This window comes from Saccostrea echinata, unplaced genomic scaffold, assembly GCF_033153115.1.
Source record: "Saccostrea echinata isolate AGI-Se365-2 ecotype Australia unplaced genomic scaffold, CSIRO_AGI_Sech_v1 ptg000016l, whole genome shotgun sequence".
NCBI lineage: Eukaryota > Metazoa > Mollusca > Bivalvia > Ostreida > Ostreidae > Saccostrea > Saccostrea echinata.
In genome coordinates this window covers 15,028,856-15,053,187 of record NW_026889765.1, presented here as the reverse complement: position 1 = coordinate 15,053,187, position 24,332 = coordinate 15,028,856, and the positions used below count along the sequence as shown (strand labels likewise).

General features: G+C 32.2%; 1 protein-coding gene across 3 annotated transcripts in view; it reads right to left on the bottom strand.

The window, feature by feature from the left end:
* Window positions 1-24,332, bottom strand: part of LOC133188942 (secretin receptor-like) — a 45,936-nt gene that overhangs the window by 9,664 nt on the left and 11,940 nt on the right. For all 3 annotated transcript variants that reach the window (XM_061324414.1, XM_061324413.1, XM_061324412.1), the window contains exons 2-5: window positions 22,551-22,653; window positions 8,305-8,371; window positions 7,660-7,755; window positions 7,260-7,368 (exon numbers count right to left, since the gene is read on the bottom strand). In XM_061324414.1, the coding sequence (XP_061180398.1) occupies window positions 7,260-7,368; window positions 7,660-7,722 (172 nt within the window). In that variant the 5' untranslated portion in view covers window positions 7,723-7,755; window positions 8,305-8,371; window positions 22,551-22,653. The remainder of the gene's footprint in view (window positions 1-7,259; window positions 7,369-7,659; window positions 7,756-8,304; window positions 8,372-22,550; window positions 22,654-24,332) is intronic.

Genomic DNA, 24,332 nt, shown 5'->3' with positions numbered 1-24,332 from the left:
ATTTATCCTCACTGGCAACACTACAACTACGTTACCATATATGAACTTTCTTCTAATATTGAAGGCGAGAAAATATTCACAACCTCATTAGTTACTGCTTGTCGAGAACTTGGGTTTTAATGCAGATTTCTTTTTTAATTGTTACAAGTTTTTTTTATTCTATGATGTCGATGTAAAACATCTGTGAATGCCTAAAGACTCGGACGCTCTGTCAATCTTTAATATGTGTTTTACCTCACATCCATGAAGTACCTGTTTAATCATATATATTAATTACATTCTGTAGTGTTTTAGGTTCTGGGACGGATTCAACTCTTTCCTCACATTCATCTCATGCTTAATGTCATACTTTATTACGTCATGCCGCAAATCGGTGACAATATGTAAGAACTGGCGTTTATTTCGCCGACCAAAAATATTTGCGACTATCGTTATTGGAGTTAAATGTTCAATAGAGAGAGAATATAATCTCTTTTGTGTTACCCGTCTTATGATAAACTGACCACTGTAATTCAATCACTTTAATCTTTTAAAACCTACAGACTTCATTAATATTATATAAGTTTAGTTTGCAAACTCCATATTTACTACATTGTTGAAGACTGGTAAGATGAGGAAACGTAAATATTTTGGGATTACTTGATCAAATGTCAAGTCCAATGTCCAGATTAACTAAAATCTTTGTCATGCATCTTTGAACGTAACCTATAAACTATACAGATCGTGAATGTTCTAAAGAAGACAACTATAGATTTTAGAAGGGTTTTTTTTTTTCAAATTAAAGGACCAAGACAAGGGTGCAATAATTTATTTTTTTTTTTTACAAGCGCAGTACCTTCAGTAATTCTAGATCTTGTACATCATTTTCAAAACTTGTAAGAAATCTTCACTACATTGATAAACAGTGGTCAGGTAACAGGAAGACAACTATAACTTTTTTGATCGTTCATTCAAACGTCAAGGTCAAATAGTACATTTATAAATGAATACATTTTTATACAAGATTGAGTATACTTTAAGATGCAGCCTCCTATTCAAAACACAATCAAAAGAGGTCTGAGTAGATTCTAAGACAACTACTTCTTACATGTAATTGGTTAAGATCAAAATTATTGATATAAGCATATTACTGGGACTTGTAAACTTTATTAAATTTAACAAATAAATAAAATACAAAAATGCACCTCTAAACTTGAGTATTAAGAGAACTCAAGGAATAAATCCTTTAGTATTCTATGCAGTCAAGGAATCAACATTCCAAAGTAAAAAAAATGACGAAGTGAAAGTTGTTCTTTTGGCCAATAATTTCATAAGACTTCGAATTCTTCTATGGTTTATGCAGTTATTTTTATAATTTTTTCTATTTCTATTTTATTTCCATTTATATGTCGACGCCATATATCGCAGTGAACATGAAATACTAGTAAAAGACATCAAAGAGTCTGACACATTTGTTTCATATTTAGATATTTTACTGACTAAAGACGATAAGGGCCAACTAACAACTAAATTGTATGACAAACGAGATGACTTCAGCTTTTCCATCGTCAATTTTCCTTACGTATGTAGTATTATTTATTCACCTGCAAATGCTGTTATATGTTCCCCTATTGATTCGATACTCAAGAGCATGCCCTGATTACGATCAGTTTTTAAGCCAAGGCAAGCTACTGACAGATAAGTTGATGTTACAGGGATTCAACAACCTCGTTTAAAGTCAGTATTTCGTAAATTCCGTGGTCGTTATAATGATCTTGTCAACAAATATTACCTATCATTGGGTCGTATTTTGGCAGACGTATTTTATGCCAATTGTTAAACCTTTATTTTTATACATGTTCATATACATCGCATCACATAATTCTATGTTGCTTCTTCAACAGAATGGAAAGGAAAAGGACTACAATAAAGGTCATTTGGTCACAACACTCTCCTGAATCAGGTTTTGTTTTCTGACAAAGAAATGAATGGCATCTCTTTTTATGGCCCAATGACATTATTTGGTCATTTTAACTTACAGTGGTTGACACTAAATTAATGAATTGTGCCTTACTCTATATATATGTAAAAATTTGAAATACTCTTAAAAATCCTATTTTCCAAGTTCCCGTGCGAGGTATTAATATTACTGAAACTGCATCATATTGGTGTATTTTAATATTACAATTAATGGAAATATGACAAATATTATAGCAACACTTTTGAAAATTAAAAAGAAATTCATTCATGGGTAAAACTTTGATCACCCACATTGCCCAGGTCATGAGATTAACAAACTTAATTATACAGAGTCAAATAGGATAGAAATGCCTGCACTTTGTTTTGAAAAATTTCTGCTCCTGTTATTATTAAATAGAATAATTTAAATGACTTTAGCCAGATATACCTATGTTTATCCTTGATCCCTATACCATAACGAAAGCTTCCATAAATAGTAAATCAAAATTATTAGTCCCCTACCGGTGAAACCGGAGGGGACTATAGGTTTCCTCTGAGTCTGTCCGTCCGTCTGTCTGTCTGTCTGTCTGTCCGTCCGTCTGTCTGTCTGTCCGTCCGTCTGTCTGTCTGTCAGTCTGTCCCACTTGGTTTCCCGCACTTCTTTTCTTAACGCTTGCAGATATTGAGCTGATTTTTGGTATGTGAGTGTATCTTGATGAGTTACAGATCAAGTTTGCATTTCGTTCCGCTTCAATGATTTTTGAAGGAATGACGACCTTTTCAATTTTTCAGAGTTTTCCGCAATTTTCTTCTAAACACTTGCAGATATTGAGCTTATTTTTGGCATGTGACTTTACCTTGATGAGTTATAGATCAAGTTTATTTTCTCAACGTAGTAAGGGGCATGACTCTTCATTTTCATAAACAATCTCCTTTATTTAGGAATTATATCTTATGTTCAAAATGATACGGTTTTTTAGGGAAAAGCGACAGACGAGTGACATCAGATATACTGATACATTAAAAAAAAAATAATTGAGATTCTGACTCATGTAAACAAATAAAACTCAACGAGTAACATATAAAATGATAGCTACTAAAAGTGTCATCAAATTCCAGGTTACAGAGATTTGATATCGCTCTCTAGAGAATACAAACTGATAAAACAGATACGCCTACAAATGAAAATAAACAAACAACAGAGAAAAGTGTTAGAGTTTTACTACCTCTTAAGTACCTCTACTGAACAAAGAACAGGGCTGGTGACTTCAACAACCGAGGTCACATCGTTATATATATCAACAATAAAAGTATAAACGAAATTTCACTTTAAATAGATGATAAAACCAATGTGACCTTAATTATATTTAATCTCTGGAATTATAATGAAGATAAACAAAAATCCCAGACTGCCTTTTAGTTGAACCAAAACAATCTTTGTCATGTTATATAACTAATGAATACGAGTTGTTAGTTAGGATATAGTGTTTTCCCGGACACTTCAGTGTTTTTACTCACAAACCTGCTTTAATAATATAGATCATTAAAATTTAACTTCTTTGGTATACATTAATTGAAGAAAAATTGTATTTGTTGTTTTCTTTATGTTTTTCTTTTTGACATTGGTTTAGTTTTTAAAAAGAAAGAAAATTTTTGATTTTGTTTACTATTGATTTACATGTATGTTCTTTATTACGAGGAATTTATTTTAACAAGAGGTAAGGGCCTTAACTGTCACCTGAGTATTATTTAGAGGATCCATAGAGTATAAAATGAACTGAAAGGTGAAGCTTTGTTGCCCAAAAGCAAGAAAAATAGGGTGATCAGGATTAACAAAATAATTAGTCTAGTATTCATTAACAGTTCATAAATTAGGTTCTAATCTGTTCCCCATTTATCACTCTCACCAGACAGTATATTAAGAAACTATCAGTGCTTCTGTACTCTTTTAATTCCTTGTGGAAATCTCTTACATTGGCCTGAGTAAGACTCTTGGTCTTTGATGAACATTTAAGGTACTGGTATTCCATCCCTAATAGCCTCAGATTCAATGAATTTGAATACATAACAGATGTGTACGGGTGGAATACTCAGTATATTTAGACATAATCTCCATTCATTACTATTAGCTTGTAAGAATGGAAGTGTCCTAATTTATGACTTGACCTTTGTTGAAGAGTTATCTCCCTCTTTTTTTAAGTAATAAAAATCAATTTTAAAAAAATATACGGTAAAAAATTTGTTTTCAATTGTCATTCTATTTCTAATGATTTAGTGGATCTTTCCACCACAGTAGTTATTGATATTCTTATTATCTGAATTTTTATTTTAAAATAATCGCTTGTCTCCATAGACTTCAATGCAATTTCTATTAATTAAATACTGCTTAGTTAATTACGTTTTTGAAACTTTCACTTGGTAAATCCTTTTCTACTGTAAAGTTCTTTGAATTAATATCAGAGTATTATATACGTGATTGATATTTAAGGATAGAGAATTACTTCCTATTAGGGATGGAAAACCTTAATAAGACAAGTCTACCTGATCATTAAAACTATGAAAGTACTTTTTGTATTATACAATAAAAATTCTTGCATAATTCTCTTATTCTATTAACCTTTCAAGTACATTATTTACAGTGATTAATTATCACAAGTAAATGGCAAAGGGGAATAACTCCTCTCAGTAGAATACAAATTAATAGAGCCCTGGCCTGGACTAGAACACTTGACCAAATGGTCTTGATGTTCAAAAATCTGGTAAAAATACCCTTCCTTATTAAAACTTTTACTCTTTTTGCCTCTGATATGCCCAGGTGCAGAGAAGATTTTTAAAGCATTAATGCATTTTCGATATATAATAAATAGAGTCCCGCCCTAACATCAGAACCTCTGATCCAGGGGTCATGAAATTCACAAATTTGGAAAAGGCATCCTTGCTTATCATAACCATGTATTTGTTTAAATAATACCCAGGAGAAGAGAAGAAGCTTTTCAAAGAAATAATGCACTTTCACTATATGATCTATATAGCCCCGCTCTAGCACCAGAACCCCTGACCCAGGGGCCATGAATTTCACAATTTTGGTAGAGTCACTCTTGCTCATCATAACTATGTATTCAATTTGTTTCAATAATTCCCAGGAGTAGAGAAGAAGATTTTCAAAGAATTAATGCATTTTCATTATATAATCAAAAGAGCCCCGCCCTAACACCAGAACCCCTGACCCAGGGGCCATGAATTTTACAATTTTGGTAGAGTCACTCTTGCTTATCATAACTATGTATTCAATTTGTTTCAATAATACCCAGGAGTAGAGAAGAAGATTTTCAAAGAAATAATGCACTTTCACTATATGATCTATATAGCCCCGCCCTAACACCAGAACCCCTGACCCTGGGGCTATGAATTTCACAATTTTGGTAGAGTCACTCTTGCTTATCATAACTATGTATTCAATTTGTTTCAATAATACCCAGGAGAAGAGAAGAAGATTTTCAAAGAAATAATGCACTTTCATTATATGATCTATATAGCCCCGCCCTAACACCAGAACCCCTGACCCTGGGGCTATGAATTTCACAATTTTGGTAGAGTCACTCTTGCTTATCATAACTATGTATTCAATTTGTTTCAATAATACCCAGGAGTAGAGAAGAATATTTTCAAAGAAATAATGCACTTTCACTATATGTTCTATATAGCCCACCCTAACACCAGAACCCCTGACCCTGGGGCCATGAATTTCACAATTTTGGTAGAGTCACCCTTACTCATCATAACTATGTATTCAATTTGTTTCAATAATACCCAGGAGTAGAGAAGAAGATTTTCAAAGAAATAATGCACTTTCACTATATGATCTATATAGCCCCGACCTAGCACCAGAACCCCTGACCCAGGGGCCATGAATTTCACAATTTTGGTAGAGGGCTCAATGCTTATTACAATCATGCCAACAGTTTGACTGCTTGATGTCCAGGAGTAAAGAAGAAGATTTTTAAAGATTGCATTAATTTTGATGGTTTTTGCCCCACCCCTCAGGCCCCAGGGGGGCAGGGGCCACGAATTTCACAATTTTTGTTCCCCTTCACCCATAGATGCTATATGCCAAAATTGGTTGAAATTGGTTCACTGGTTTTAGAGAAGAAGCTGAAAATGTTCAAAAGTTTACGACCGACAAACGACGGACGACGAACGACGGACGACGCACGACGACGGACGAAAAGAGATAGCAATAGGTCACCTGAGTGACTCAGGTGACCTAAAAAAAGGATACAATGTAAGTCAATAAAATGATGTCCAATTTAACTCTTGAATTAAGAATATGAATTCCCTTTTCACACAAATTTTGGTGAGGGCTTAATCTCAAAAGAATTTTTGAAAAAGAAAGTAATTGTAATGCAAAAAGGTTATACATGTTATATGCAGAGAATAAGGTCTCAAAAGAACTTACATACACCCAATGTAGTTTATGAATAACAGCAAAGATTTTTTTTGTTATTTAGATAAACAAATGGTATACTAGAACGTGATGTTAAGATGATATCAATTAGGTTTGTACAAGGTTATTAAATAGGCAAGATTTTAAGACTGGTTCATAAGTTTCGTCTTTGCCGTAAGTTCTTTTGTTAAGACCTCTGATCGTTGAAACCAGAAAGAAAAAAGTATTGAGACTTTTTTTCAGCTCAAACGTATCTTTCATTTAATTGTTTGATTTCGTATTGCCCTTGTGTATTTACTGTTACAGGTTTTAAAAGGATTCACATAATGTCGTCTTAATAAAGTGCTTCTTAAAATTGACAATGAATCTCAACTCGCCACAGCTTTTATACATATCTGTACCTACACTCATTTCGACGGATTATATCAGATTATAATACCAAAATTACATTAATAAAGTAAAATATGCATTTCTTATTGGTTCACGTCTCCAGCTCTTTCTTTTCTTTTTTAATTAACCTTTTCTTCGTCTCAAGGTATTATGATAAGGTAAAAAATATATTTGTGAATATAGCGTTACCTTAATGCAACGTCGAAAATGTCATTTCTTTTATAAATTGTTTTCGACAGTGGTTTTCAGAAATGAAAAAGTATTTTTCAAGAAGGATTTAAGATTTATTTCTAAATGTGCTATACATACATGTATATGTTATAATCTATATAATGCGGTTCTAGTATAATTTTTCAAGCTTGATTCTCTGAAAAGTTTCTTTTAGTTCTGTTCAGATTCATCTCGTTTGTGTAAATTTCCCCTAGCTTTCTTACTGGGAATACAAATAGCTGTTTTAAGTTAATCTAATCAAATAATTCAAACTCACCATTTTGAAAACTAGAATTCTTCTGGGAGTCTAGAATGTAGATGAGACATCTGTGCATTGCATCGTTCAACAGTTTTGTTTGCTCCTCCAAGGATACAACAACAATATTCTACAAGGGAAATTAAAAAATAAGTGATGTTATCGCTACGTGTAAATTAACAGAGCAACCTAGGTACTCCAAAATTATGATAGCTTCTTTTATTGAGAGAGAGTTCCATCTTGCTATAAGCATCAATGTTTTATAATTGAGTGTGGGATGTTGTATAAAGACCACTATGATATTTTATTTAAATCTATAGAGTTAACAAGTACAATTAAATAACAAATATATGCCTAAACAACAGATTTACATGTAGAATAACAAAATGAAACTGAAAAATGAATAATCTCCCATGCGTACCCCTTTGACTCTGGCTAAAAATAGAACCAGGAGAAGGGAAAATCCAAAACACCATGCAGTCATATCTTGGTGACAGCTATTAGGTCACGTGACGAGCTAAATGAAAACGGATAACAAAGGGATATGAATTAACTGTACCTAATATGAAGTAAACGTTTGGAAAAATTTATCAATGGTATCATAATTCCGTCTAATCTATTTGGTATATTTAGAATGAAGACAGGTAGAAAGAAGGACAAAATCAATTTAAGCGGTTGCAAAACATGCACTCGAAAAAAATTTCATGGTTATACATACATGTATGTTTACATGATCAAAGATATTTCGAACTTAAATGATAAAAAAAAACTTTTTTAGAAATTATATTTTTCTTTTCATATATGGTTAAGTTCAATTCAATTTTTTTGATAGTACATAATTAAATTTCAAATCACCATATATATATATATATATATATATATATATATATATATATATATATATATATATATATATATATATATATATATATATATATATATATATGTATGTATGTATGTATGTATGTATGTATATTTTTTTTAAGGATCCCTGTTCTTGATGAATAATCACAATCTAAAACAGGTTTATAAAGCAAAAAAATGAGGCTATACATCCTATACTCACGTAGAAATATTCTGGGACTCGCATTCTCATTGCTTGCGTGCCTTTTAATGGGTCTCCATACAATGATCTGAAGCAGAAAATAAAGTAATTCAATATATTCCAAAACATCCTATACTCGTGACAAATCAGGGACCAAGCAAGCTGTTCTTAAGAGTTAATGCAAAGATCAAATTTCCCTACATCCGTATAAGAATTAAAATAAGTTCAAGGAGTAGTAGCGGTAAAAAGCAACTGAAAGATGCTTTTATCGCAGACCCAATTCATGTGAACCTGAAAGTCAGATCGTGTTCGATTTGTCAGTTGAATGAAAGGGAGATTTGGCTTCAGTTTCCTGTAGGAAACCCCCCCCCATAGGATTCTATATTTATGCCCCCGGATCGAAAGATCCCGGGGGTATATTGTTTTTGTCCTGTCTGTCTGTTTGTCTGTTTGTTTGTCTGTTTGTCTGTCTGTCTGTTGTCAACTTTAACCTTGCCCATAACTTTTGATTGGTTGGAGCTATGACTTTCATATTTCACATGTGTATTCCTTGTGACAAGACCTTTCTTTGGGTACCATCATATTTGACCTTTTGACCTTGACCTTGGAGTTTGACCCACTTTTACCAAATTTTATGAGACTTTAACCTTGGCCATAACTTCTGAACAGTTGGAGCTTGGGGTTTCAAACTTCACATGTGTATTCTTTGTGACAAGGCCTTCTTTTGGATACCAACCACTTTGACCTTTTGACCTTGACCTTGGACTTTGACCTACTTTTGAAAAACTTTAACCCTTGGCCATAACTTTTGAACAGTTGATGCTTAGGGTTTCAAACTTCATATGTGTATTCCTTGTGACAAGACCTTCCTCTGGATATCAACCACTTTGACCCTTTTTACCTTGACCTAGGAGTTTGACCTACTTTTGAAAAACTTTAACCTTGGCCATAACTTTTGAATGGTTGGAGCTAGGGCTTTCATACTTCACATATGTAATTCTTGTGACAAGACCTTCCTTTGAATACCAACGACTTTGACCTTTTGACCTTGACCTAGGAGTTTGACCTACTTTTGAAAAACTTTAACCTTGGCCATAACTTTTGAATGGTTGATGCTAGGGCTTTCATACTTCACATATGTATCCTTGTGACAAGACCTTCCTTTGGATACCAACCACTTTGACCCTTTGACCTTGACCTAGGAGTTTGACCTACTTTTGAAAAACTTTAACCTTGGCCATAACTTCTGAATGGTTGGTGCTAGGGCTTTCATACTTCACATATGTAATCCTTCTGACGAGATCTTCCTTTGGATACCAACCACTTTGACCTTGACCTTGACGTTTGACTTTTATTTAAAAAACTTTAACCTTCACCATAACTTTTGAACAGTTGTATCTAGGTCTTTCAAATTTCACAGGTGTTTTCCTTGAGACAAGATCTTTCTTTGGGTATCAACATTTTTTATCTTTTGGCCTGGATTTCGACTTGCATTTGAGAAACTTTAACCTTCGACATAAGCTGCCATACGGGGGCATTGGTACTATTACTGAATAGAAATGCATATTTGTAAAATAATGAAGGCGCAAAACTTTTCATTTCTATGTCATTTATACAGCCTTGGAAGTAAAAAAAAAAAATAGACACACTTGACAATGCTCAATAAAATATTTTCTCCTTACAACATTACTGAAGGCTACTGCTGCTGTTTGAAAAGATAGGTTTCCTCCTTTTTTTATTATCAATTTTACTATCAATATAAAATTTCATTAAGAAAAAAAAACATACATTGTACTAGTAATAACACCAAAAAGTAGCATTATAAATTTGATTTGTAGCAGTTTCGAAAGCACAAATTTTCACATTGAAATGAAAAATGAATACATTATCATAATTTTACAATACCAAACTAAGTTCAATGTCAATAAAATCAGAAAAATATATTAAGTAGGGAATCAAAAGCTCAAGGAAACTTATACTTTAAAACACCAAGAATGGTTGAAATTGATCAAAAAATTAAAACATGTCGAGAAGCAATGCGTTTTGTGCCATTATGATTATGGAAATGGACAAAAACCGTGGCTCGCGACAATGGTCAAGAGTTCTATAGATCAGATGTATCGTAAAGCATTTTCTAAGAATCTCTTGTTCCTTTAAACTCGCATTCATTGAGCTCGAAATGGTTTGCGATACATTTTACTCTCTAACTGTTGCAATCCTTATAGTTCAGCTGAACCTATGTGTATCCTTAAACCGATACGTATTCCACGTACGAGTGAATAGACCTACTACATAATGAACGATAACTCGTACTATGAGCGATAACTCGTGTTCGCCTACCTGTACATTGTACCATCTAGTGTTAATCCTTACCTCTGATATGCAACCTTATTGAATGATTTGTATGTCGACGAAAGCATGTCCCTATGAACACAATGCACGAAAGGTGATTCAACAGTAGCACTTAATGTAAAATTATCCGTAATACAAAACATTTTTTTCTATTAAGAAGCGTTAACAACGGGTTTAAAAACATTTTTCAACAAAGATTGATGAATTACGTTGAAAATTATTGTCTTTCAGAGATATATCGAATGATTAAACATTCAGAACTTAATCAGAAACGTTTTAGTCAACGCTTAGTTATATTCTTTCCTACACTTATAGAGGCATAAACATTGCAGTTTTCAAAAGTCATGTTTTCTGAAAAAAGTTTAGCTTGTTTCATAGGGACTAATTATTCAAAAAAAGAAATTTCATAATTCTGTGAAGCTTCCTTGTTTTGTTCTCTTGTTTTTGTTTGTTTGAATGCTTTGTTTATGTATTTGTTTGGTTATTTTTAGCTAATTAGATATATTGCTTCAAATTAGATATTCCATATAGACATATTTTTTTTACGTATCATGCTTGTAAAGCTGTTTGTGAGCCTCTTCACTACTACATCTCCGAATTCTTCATAATCACTAGTACTTCCATAATTTTATCCATACTTAAATAATGTATAATGAAAATTAACATTAAAGATCAATGGTGCGATATTGATCCTAATTGACCCTAATTATCAAATATAAAGTATATGAAGGATAGCTATTTTTCACAGTAAGGTTGTATGTTAACCCTTAATAATTAAAGAAATAAGAAAGGTGAGATTGAAAAGCGATCCAGTCTTTAGTCTTTCAAAATTCCGAAAAGTTTACTTGGCTCTCTCTGAATTTTTAACAGGAAGCTCGATGTGTCAAAAAACGACTTAAGTATAAAAGTTTATGGCAGAGTAAGGATCTTTTTCTTTTTGTCGAAATATCATCGAGAAGTTAATTTGTCTAGACAACAACAAGTTCTTTTGTGAATTCCAAAATGTTCGTGTTTTCCTAGTTTGACTGTGATTTAAAGATAGTAGGGGTTTTTTTAGGTCTTCTCAGTGAAAAAGCAGACATTTTAGCTGGAAGAACAAAGTTATGTATTAAATTCCAACGTTTTGTGACATATCTGGAACACGCCAAAAACTATCCGACAGCAGAGGACAGAATTATACTGTCTGCTGCTGCTGATGGTTGTCAATGAGTTCACAGTGTCAAATAATTCATTAGACTATAACTAACAAATATCATCAAATCAGAAAGTTAATTATTAAATTCCTGCCATTCCCTTTACATGTATATAGAGTCTTTATATTTAGATTTTTATATATAAAGAGCTTCAAGTTTACAGATTTTATACACAATCAATGCATAAAACTTTATCTTAACTTCAGTGAAGCAACTAAAATAGCTGATGCTCAAATAAATGAAAGGTATCATTTAACATATAGGCATTATCCAGAAATCAATCGAATCAGAATTTATTGTTTCTATTTTTATGTCTGTAAAAGTTATGATCCTCTTTCTCAATATCAAAACTAAAATGCCTTTTTGTGATGGAAGAAGATTATTTTCGTGTCATTAACTGCACTATTCTTTGAATTGGAACTTGCTTTCGTATTTGTATGCAAATCAAAAACAAGCGAATTACGCTTAAGTGCACGACTCCTAAAAAGCAATTTGCAAATAATGATAGAGGAAAATAAGACACGAGAAACTAGAAACACAAGCAGCGGTAAAATGTCATTGAAAAAATACACATAAGACATACAGTATAATTCTTAAGCTCATGGACAAATAGCCCTTAATGAGGAAAATATATGTTGCTTAAGAGACCACTGATCATTAAAAATTATTTTACAAAATACTCGATCAGAAAATTGCATGGTATAACTATCATTTAATTTGCATAGTTCTGTCTTGTAAGAAGTTCCACGAGAGATTTGATGAACCAGTCAAAAAGATGCTCAGTCACGTGTTTCAGGAACAGGAAGTTTCGCACAAGACAGTAGCTTCAATGGTCTGAACTTGAAAAAGTTTAAAAAAAAAAAAAAAAAAAAGTACAGGGTGCACTTTGAATGTAATTTATTTATTTCAGTCCAAAAATCAAATCATTAAAAACTAGAAAGGCGTATTCTGTTATATTCAATTTTGAAGAATTCTACTGGAAAGTACTAGCAAATTAGAAATTTTTTTCTATTATTGTAACAGTGTAACAGAAGTTTTCATTGAAATTAGAAATGAATTCATTTATCTTGAAGTTTTGATGAATTCTACATTTGTGTATGTTTCATTCAAATCAAAAGTGAAATGTTTAGGAATTTGTAATAATTTAGCAGATATTGTAACTTTAAGTTACATGTAAGATGTACTAATTCATTTAAAAGTATTCGTGAACATTCGTTTTCGGATCTTTCATTTCTTGTTGATGTTGTAAGTGATGGATACATGAAAACATGTTTCACATTAATCGTGCTAGTAAGTTAATAAAAAGACTAAGTTTGATCAATTTCAAAACATTTTTTAAATTTCGTATCTAAAAATGTTGTTTTTACTCAGTGTAAAGAGTTTCGTATTGTGAATTGTAATAGTGTAATTAAAGAACTCAACGCGATGAACCTTCTAGGAGAAAAATGCAAGGTGCCCGATCACAGTATACTTAAGTTTGAACTAGTCTTTGGATACACCGTACATGCAGATGTTGATGTAAATAAAAGCAACCCGAAAAAGCGATATAACCTCAGACGAATCCCAAGCGATTTCATGAATTCTAATTCAGCCATATACGCAATAAATTCGCTTATTAGAAAAATAGAGTTGTGTCGTGAAACTCAAAGAGAAATAAACGATATCTATGAAAATTTCTGTGATATGGTGATTAGTGAAATGATTGAATTAATACCTAACTATGATTGGTCAAGAAAATCCAAGAAAAAGTTGCGTATTCATAAGCCATACTGGAACGACGAGCTAACAGAACTGTGGAAAACGATGAGAAATCATGAAAAACAGTTTTTGAAATGCAATGTAAAAGATCGTCGTAAAACGCGTGAATTACGGGAAAAATATAAATATGCTCAAAACGTCTTAGACAAACGTTTTCGTTACTATGAAAGAAAACATAACAGAACCTTAGCTCTAAATATTGAGTCTGTGTGCTCAGATGATCCTCGGAAATTCTGGGAACATATTAAACGGCTGGGTCCTAATCGGAAAAAACATTACCCAACAGAATGTTATGTCGAACAAGGAGAAATAAGTTCAGATGAAAAATTACTGAAACAAACATGGTATAAAGAATTTAAAAAATTATATAATCCTGACTCCGATCCAGATTTTGACGCCGCATTTAAAAACGAAGCTATCAACCAAAAATTACACTTGGAACGTATGATGCTTGATCCTTTGTATGTGCCAAATACTTCTTTGAATACTCAAATAAACGAAGAGGAAATTCGAAAAGTCGTCTACAAAGCAAAAAACGGCAAGTCAGTCGGAGTAGATGAACTGCCATACGAAGATCTAAAAAATGAAAACGTTGTCAAAACATTGCATAAAATGTTTCAGTTATGCTTTGATACTGGAATTGTACCACATACTTGGCGTAAAGCAATAATATGCCCAATTATGAAAGATAACAAGTCGGATCCTAGAATTCCCTTGAATTATCGTGGAATCAGTCTCTTATCTGTAGTAGCCAAAATATTCAGTTCCGTACTTAACAACAGGTTCCTAGTTTATTTGGAGGAAAATGATATCTTGGTGGATGAACAAAATGGGTTTCGAAAAGATAGATCCTGTATTGACCATATATTTACTCTAAACAGTGTAATTGAAAATAATGAATCAACATTTGTTACGTTCATAGACTTGCAAAAAGCGTTTGATACGGTCGACAGAGAATTACTACAATTTAGTCTGCTGAAGCATGGTATCGATGGAAACTTCTATCATGCAATAAAATCTCTCTATCTTAACACTGAATCTTGTATCCGGATAGGAGACCGCTACACAGGGTGGTTCGAGTGTTCTTCAGGAGTTCGACAGGGAGATAATTTGTCGCCCACGTTATTTGCGCTTTTCATCAATGATCTCGCTACGGCCATCAAAGCATTAAATAAAGGAGTGCAGATTGAAGAAAATTTTAATTTAAGCATTCTATTGTATGCGGACGATATCGCAATCATTTCTCCGAATGAAAAGAATATGCAGGACATGCTCAATGTTGTGGACTCGTGGTGTAAAAAATGGCGTCTTCGAATCAATCCAAATAAATCCAAAATAGTTCATTTTCGGAAAAAACGCAAAAAAAAGAAGTACTCATACATTTTATCTAGGAGGAGAAAATTTAGCTTATGAACATTTCTACAAATATTTAGGTGTAATCTTTGATGAGAATATTGATTTTAGAAGAAATGCGGAAAATTTAGGAAAATCTGGAGGACGAGCTCTTGGATCTATGATATCTAAAATTCACTCCCTTAAAATGGTCGGATTTGAAACATTTGAAAAGCTGTATCTCAACTGTGTTGCTCCTATTCTAGATTACTGCAGTGGAGTTTGGGGAACCACAAATTATTATTGTGCAGAGATGGTGCAGTCCCGCGCCTTGCGGTATTTTTTAGGAGTACACCGATTCACCCCATTGATTGCAATCCAAGGAGAATGTGGATGGATGCCATGCTACTATCGACATCAGATTAACGTCTTGCGATTCTGGAATCGTCTGGTGACACTAGAAAACGACCGTCTGACGAAGAAGATTTTCCTTTGGGATCGGAATCAAAATAACAGAACAAATTGGGCCTCAAAAACTAAACTATTATTTGATTCTCTGAATATGCCGTATACGTACACAAACTTATCAACATGCAGCATAGAACATGCCGAAAGACTCCTCTGTCAGAAAATTAAAAGACAATGGATTGAAGATTTACAAAAAATTCCCAAACTAAGAACTTATCGTCTTTTTAAAAATCAATATGAACTGGAGCAGTACGTCAGTATGGATTTACCGAAACCTGTCCGATCAGTTATGGCAATGTTTCGTTGCGGTGTATTACCACTTCGAATTGAAACTGGACGTTATAAATCTGAGCCACCCCAAGACAGAATTTGCCAGTTTTGCGAAAATAACGAAATTGAAAATGAAAAACATTTTTTACTACACTGTAAATTATATGAAATTAAAAGGATAGACTTCTTTCGTAAAATAGGTTTTAAAAATTTGTCAAATTTGTCTTTAGATGATACATTCTTTTCAGATATTTTATGTAAATTTCCCAGACATTCTGCAAACTTTATATTCGATGCTTTTAAAACTCGTCAGAATTTCACAAAAAGAACATTCTAATATAATTTATCTTCATTTATGTGCCTGTATATATGTATATTGTTAACATATAAACAGTGACATATAGGTCCTTTGGGCCGGGTGTAAAAAAACTAAGTATATTGTTGTAAAATACACTGTATAACTGTATAATACACATTTCACTATAATAAATAATTTACTTTCTTACTTACTTAAAAATAATGAAACAAGAATAATTTTCATCGATTTTATTTGTGTGTGTACTCGTCTAAATATGAAATGGTAGCATATTGTCACAGAATTCTCATTATTACAGGTAAAAATAGATTAAAATAGAACTTTGACAACGACATAAAAATATCTCGTTAAACATAAATGTAGGTTTTAAGTCCCAATATAGAAGGTCATACACGAGAAAGGAATGTATGATAACCTTAAAATCAGGTCAAATTTGCATATGATAACCTAACCTGTTCACGTGGATTTTGAAAATCATATGATACAAATTGTCTTACACTTACATTCATGTGTTTCCCTTTGCATGTCCCATTCTAAGGCGAAATTTACTCATTTGACCTACGTATATTTCATATACATAGGTTTTTACCTAAGTGGGCAAATCTGGTCATTTAAGCATATTTGCTCATTTGCAAATTTTACTCCTGTATGTTAATTTATAACCACCTGGTATTCAGATAAAATAAACCTAACTATATTTCATGCTACTTTGCCGTTTAATGGCACGGAGAACATACTCATATGATCAATTGTATGAGAGCTATATGTGCTTTATAAAGTTTATTTTTTCCTTGGAGGTGGGTTCCTTCTTTAAGAAGTCAGTGAATAACTTCAACTTGAAAATCTGTAGAAAAACCTAGACATACAATTAGAACGAAATGACAAGGAAACAAGTGCTCTCTTCATTTAATGTAGGAGGGAGCAGATGTTAATAGAATAGTGAACAACAGACTACATTGGGAATGACAAGTTATCTATACAAAACAGTATCAAGAAACCAGATATGGAAAAGAAGCCCATTTTCGGATGAAGTGATACATAAATCTACTATAAGGGCGTATCAAATACATATATACTTTTACTTATGTTAGTGGATTTACTTATATACATGTCTTGTTGAAAAATAAATACAACACCAAAATGTTCCTGTATGTAAATTGTCACCGTGTGACTTAGTTTTGGTAAGAACTAAAGAATCACCCATCAATTACTGAGTAATACGACTGCTTTAAATTTTGTCACATTTTTGAGCACAAGAAGAGAAAAAATGGTACCACTTTAGGAACTGACTGGGTTATTTTTATATGTTTATCAATGTTTAGATCACATTATACATTATACATTAGTGACCATTCAAATCTGTTACTGAAATTTGGCAAGAGAATTTATGAGAAATATTAATTGTTGCAGTTTTAAGCAAAAATTCTGACTCATTTTTATTCAAATACTATGTGATTAGACAGAAGGCTACTATTTCAATTACCTCCTCCGATAAAGAACTTGTAGATAAGGTCGGTGCTACAGTAAATAAATCATTGGAAATTTTCAAATCGAAGAGAAAAATAAAATCAATGTTAATACTTGACCAGATAATATTCAGTACTATAATAAAGATGTAACGATTTTCTAGCTGTCAAAGTATACGAAATGTATTTCCAGAGTTCCCGGTACACATCCGGTTAGTAATTAAGATATCTGTTATTTAATATCAACGTTGCATAATATTATTTCTACTAGCATCATTTTGTCCGAAAGTTATGAATGTTTATGGCATACAAATATAAACATTATTCAAATTCTTGTAAATATTTTTGTATGTTTATAAATAAGTACACTCTTGCCATTGGTATTGATTAAAATGAACACGGCTCAAGAATTGATGGCCAGTTTTTAAGTTCTTATCGGTAAGTTTAATAATTTTGAATTGGAAGTTTGTTGACATACTCTGGTTAACTTTTTCATATTGTATTTGAAAATTAAACAATTGTAAGAGAAAGAAGTCTTTATTCAATTTTTTTTTTTTTTTTTTTTTTTTTTTTTTTTTGAAAAATTAATTTAAAAATGTGGTTGTATGTGAAACAAGGTCTTTCATGACTAATCTAGTTGATCAGAAACATGTATTATTATACCTCTATTAAGAATACTCAAATTTGATTGGCTTTTTAGAAGGCTTTTAAACTCAATAATGACTCCAAGAAGTACCGTTTACAGCAATAATGACCTAGGAATCATTGCACGTGGGGTATAATGACCGGTCAATAAAATTAATGACCGCTAAAAATGACCTGTTAATCCAAATTCCATTCAAATTAAAAAAAATATGCATACAGTAATGATTGTACATTACAAAAATTGCCGTTATAAAAATATGTATAGTATTTTTAGGATACGGAACACGATTGGCCTTTAGATGCGTCATAACATTTATCGTTTTCATTGAAATTAACTTTCGTTACAATACAATGTCAAATTCAACGAACGCAGACTCGGCTCTCTTGTACAGTAAAAGTCTGCACCAGATTGTCATTGTAGTCGGGAATGGTATCTGTGAATTTATAAAAATGCAATGTTACTGACAATCACAGAGTGTTTTAATAAATCGGCGGTGCAAAAACTTACAAGACTAGCAGCCGAAAAGTAAACAACTTCACTAGCGAATCCCGATCCCGATGGAACACTGATAACAGTTCGTAGGTCTTATACATGTAATTGATTATTTTAGTAATTAAGCTTACAAAAATTGCCTTAACTTATATCGGTATAATAAAACAATTGATTACCCCTTATGAGTTCAACATGGTAAAATAAGGACCCTCGACCTGGCCCACTCGCTGACCTGACCTGACCTCGGCCGCTACGCGGCCTCGGTCAGGTCAGGTCACCTCGTGGGCCAGGTCTCGGGTCCTTATTTTACCATGTTGACCGCATAAGGGGTAATTAATTGTATATTAAGTACTGAGCATTCCAAAGTTAAGAACGTTACGAGTATAAATGCTTTATTGAATTTCGCTATGGATAGATTTACTAGTGCAATAAACCTATTTATCATTTTACTAAAACTTTGAGTTGATTAGAGATATATTTATTTCCCTTCCTTTATTACACTACAATCCGCCATCGTCAAAATTCCCCAAATCACATTTAATGGTAAAACAGGATATTATTGTTTGCTTTAATATTATTCTAATTATGAACTTTGAAATTCTTATTGAACACTTTTGAAATTACTTGTATTATCAATTTCAAATCTCTGCTTACTTTCAACCATCACTATCCGTTGGCCAAACATCAGCAGCAATTTTTAAGGTGGTAGTATTATAATTACATCATATCATAATAAAAGTTTTTGTATTTTCTGTGCCTCTGATCAAACGGAAAATACAAGAAAAAATCAAATTCAAACAAATTCTTCATCACTATTGCCTCTGTTTATCCATGAACAGAATATGAAGCAGGAATTATCTTCAATTAAAAATTAGATTTCTCTTTTCTCTATATTATAATGTTATATATAACTATATTTTTATATACGAATAACATCACTTTAATATTCATTCGAGACAGCAAACAGGAAGTTTTAAAGTTCTTCTGCTTTATCAAGATTTTATATCTAAAGTTATTCATATATTGTAACATTAAATTAGTTTCATTAGACTGGATGTATCTGTAGCCTTTATTTCGACATTTAGATATCGAAGCCGTATTTTCAGGCATATGTCGAGGGATATATACCAATAAACTAGAAATAAAAGACACCATAGAGTCTGACATATCTGCTTCATACTTGGATGTTTTACTGGCTAAATACCTTAAGGGCCAACTAACAACTTAACTACAAAGTTGTATATGACAAATGCGATGAGCAGCTTTTCCATCGACGACACCGCAGTTATATTCCAATATCACCTGGTGTTTATGTCTCCTAGCTGATTCGAACAGAAGAGCATGTTCTGAATTTATTCAACATTTAATCTAATCTTCTGACAAATAAAATTGATGTTACATGGCTTTCAAAATCTCGTCTAAAATTAGCATTTCCTTAAGTCTATGGTCGATATAATGGCCTGTTGCCAATATACATGTAACCCATCCTTTGGTCATATTTTGACTGAAAGTTGCATTGATTGCTATGGATAAAAAGAGGGTGTTGCAGTTCTTTTGTTATTTTCCCTAAAGTTGTAGCAGTTTAAAAGAAAAATTTTAAGTAACAGGAAACGGTCTTAAATTTTTTCAGATACAACTGTATATACAGCACAGCATAGAACAATATTTAGAAACTGCATATCGTCTTCCAATTTGCCATTAAATGAAATGTAAATTAGTCACATAGCAAAATAAGTCAAGTTTTCTGTTTTTCAGATAGGGAATCCCCTTTGTTCTGAAAAATTGCCTCCTTGAAACAGAATGAATTTGATATACGCATAAAGAGACAGGATTTTTCTTCAAAAGTGCCATTTCCGATTTTTGTTTCAAAGAGGCATATTTTTGAAAATCACAAAAATCGAATAAAAATTATTATCCATCCGAAATACAAAATGTTCACATAAAATAACACATTATATTTCACTGTCGGAGCTGGTCTAGTGGTTAAGCGTGTGGGCTCTATGCAAAGAATCTTTTTCCCGAGAATGAGTTCGAATCCTGGAATGGCTGGTATATACATACATATTTTTTTTCTTATATAATGGAAGTACAATCTAACATCTCTCTTGAAAGAGAAAGAGAGAGGGAGAGAATGTCAGAAAATTAATGGATAATATTTTAAATGCACGCAGAATTAAATTGTTTTCCTTGATATTGTGATCTAAAACTAATAAGACATGTATTTAATGTTATTATTTAATTGCGATGTCTTAAAGTACTATCATTTTAAATAATTTAATTTTTTTCATACGCATTTCGTTTAATAATTGTTCAGTAAATTAGTGGCTCAGATTTGACTTGAAACAACTAAATTGAAATAACTCAATGGAATTTCTTGGATATTGCTTTAACAGCGTGATAAGTGGACACATTTTTATATATTGAAAAATATTAAAGCACGCTGTCTACAGTACATGTACATCTTTCAAAATGATGTGCGAGGTGCACTTGCCATTGATTACCGTCTTCCTTGTTGTGCTTTTTATCGTTTTAACTTTTCTCGTGCAATATGACGACAGTGACCATAGATATGAAAAAAAAGTTTACTTACAGGTCGCCAGTCTATGTTAGGAAAAAAACTTTGCATAAAATAAACGTAAAATGTTAAATGTTTTGTTATAACAAGCTGGACATACCCGTCGTATAAATAAAGTCATCTACGTTGCATTATCTATATTTAGACATAACTCTTCATGCGTCTTGGGTATTTAAATGTCCTTCTCGATATAGGGAATAATCACGAGTTTCTGAAACACCCTATTTCAACAAAAAAAATATTTTATATTTTTACAAAACCATACTTATGAATAGTTTAAATAACATTTTTCCGCTTATCATGAAATGATATGAAAGTCCAATTTAACAATGCGAATTGAGATAAGAGAAAATACAGACTCCTGTAATCATTAGAGATGGGATCAGGTGCCTTTGAGGAGAAAGCATCACTTGTTTCCTTGAGCCCTTGTCTTTTGATCGGGTAAACAGAGTATTCTGTAGACATTCATTATGAAAATAATGGTCGAACAATTTCTTCTTTTTTTTTTTAAAGAAAGAGACATTAGACCTAAATGAAGGGGGCGTATTTCCAAACAAGGTCATAGTATTTACCATAGAATTTGCAAAATGTTGACTTTAAACGATATTGTAGATACCGTTGTGTCATAAACTTATTTGTCAGTACCCTTTCTCGGTTTAGATATGTACATATGTAGAACATGATCTTGGTATCTAATCAACTTGCAGACACGAACTCCATTTACAGGTGGTAATGGTATATTGCGGCATAAATTAGGGACGTTGGCGATAGAGAAGTTGAAATCATCCATTTAATTAATATTTTTTCATCAATGTCTTCTCTGGTAATATTCCACTCATCAATTAACATGTTATGTAAATATGAGGTAGGTTAGAATGAGATTTTATTTCTTTCCAAATGTTTTATTTTTCGGGGAAGCATATCCCAAATTTTTCCCAGTTCACTTCAATAAATTGAAAAATATCACAAATCATTGAATATTACTGCATATCAAGATTTCAATTTCAAATTACACTTTCAGTCGATTTATAATAATATTAATACTAATTCCAAAAGTTCTTTAAGTTAAACGTTAACTTCAAAGAGCCATGGGCATATGGTCTGAGTAAAGTTGACTTTTGTATCATTGTAATTATTCAGCGGTTTTTCTTTTCATATTGTACTCTTCAAAAAGACTAAAGTGAGACAAAATATGTTCTGGACAGAGACATATGACATTAAATATCCATGCTTCTCTCAATATAGTTATATATACATGTAGATCTTTACCGTTTCTTTTCTAAGTACAGGCAGTTTCAAGATTATGTCAAAGAGAATTATAAATCTTTCATTATATTAAGATCCGATTTTAGACACATTTATACAGCATGTCTCTATAAAGAGATTTAGTTTTCCCTACCTTATCTGAGACTCGTCAATGAAATGGCTCACATTCTGCGTGGAGGCTTTTCTACATTGCCTGTGATACTGAGTGACAGACGATGCCTATTTTCCAAGAAAAGCTGTTAATGAGAAGAGATAGAAAGGGATTTTTATACGTACTGGATTTGTTTTCTTATATAGATGCTGAAAGAATGAACAAAGCAAATGATGAAAATTGAAGACATTTCTTTCATTTCTTTACTTGGAGATGACTATATTAAAAAGTCTTACTAATCTTAAGGTGAATTAAACATCTCATTTTACCATTTCAAAAGCTGCAAAAAACTATCATGTTTACAAAGGACCTTTAGTGGGTACTTGAGAACTTTGAAAAAGGTTACTTTAATGCAGTATTTTTCCTGGAGATGTTGACTTAATAAGGGGGTTACAGAACCAGTCATATTTGAATAACCTTCTTTGCATGTATGGTACCCTTATCCTGGTCTAAGTTCGTGTCAACAGTTAATGCAAGTTTAACATGTAGCTAATAAAGAAAAATGAAGTGGATTTTTTTATTATCATTTCTTGGTTAAATTCTTATTTAATAATGCACCAGCAATCACTAAAGCTTGCTAAGTCCAATAAAAGAAATTTCCACGTTATATTATGTATTCATTAATTAAAGTCTCCAAATTTGAGGGGTTAAGTATTGGTTTTGGGTTTATACGTCTGATTGTCACGAAATATTAACTTCGCAATAACTTTGTAACCCTATGGCTGAAATCAGTTCAAACTTGAAAATAGTGTTGCCCGTCAAAACTCAATAATTGACTGAATAAGGAGACATATCTTTTAATTTAAACTAAGCTTACTGTATCATTCTGTAGATCTGTTCTTAATTTCTAATTAATTTTTATAGGAAAAACAAGGAAGAGTATGACGGTTATTTTAAATTATTTATCACTTATTTTTAGTATACTTACGATAAGAAATCAGGAAAAATTTATCCAAATCCGTCTGTTCTTAATTGTTTTTAGATGTAATCATATGACATGTAGACTTTGAAAATCATATTTGCCACGATATGCATGTATTTTAGATATAACACATAGACAATTGTAACGTACTTGCACTAATTAACAAGAGGAAGGAACGAAATATTTATAATTTACATCATTAAATACTCTCAATTGAACATTAATTTTGCTTCCTTTCCTCTCCAATTTTCAACTTAACTGAAAAGTTTAAACAGCTGTAGTAATCCTGCTTAATGTGTAAAAATATCATCAAAGATATATATGTCTACCTGTAATTAAGATTTATGTTAAGCACTAGAAATGTACGTTATCTGCTGATTGTCTGCTCCTCTCACATTTTTTTGGGGGGGAATCTTGTTATTTTTTTTTCTGAAGCGATTTCGATGTTATTTATTAGAGGAATTCTTGCAAATGTCTTAACACTGTCCAGATCACCAACTTAAACGCATGACTATCACTTTGTCATTAAGTGGAAGCAATTTCAAATCAAATTTTCAGGTGGTATTTCACTAGACTGTCACTAAAACGAAAATACTTCTTTGATGAATAGAAAATTGACTCTTTTAATATTCAAGTGTAACATGCAATTTGTAAAATGTAAAGATAACGAACACTGACCGACCTCGTGTGATTATATTATATACAGTGATTATATCTCGCAAATAAACGTAACTGTTTTTGGTCTCGCAAAACCAAGGTCTCTCGAGATCAGAGATTTACAGAGAAGGCGTTAAACAAAAACTTTAAAAGGTAGGATATTAGCAATGCAAAAACTTTTGGCT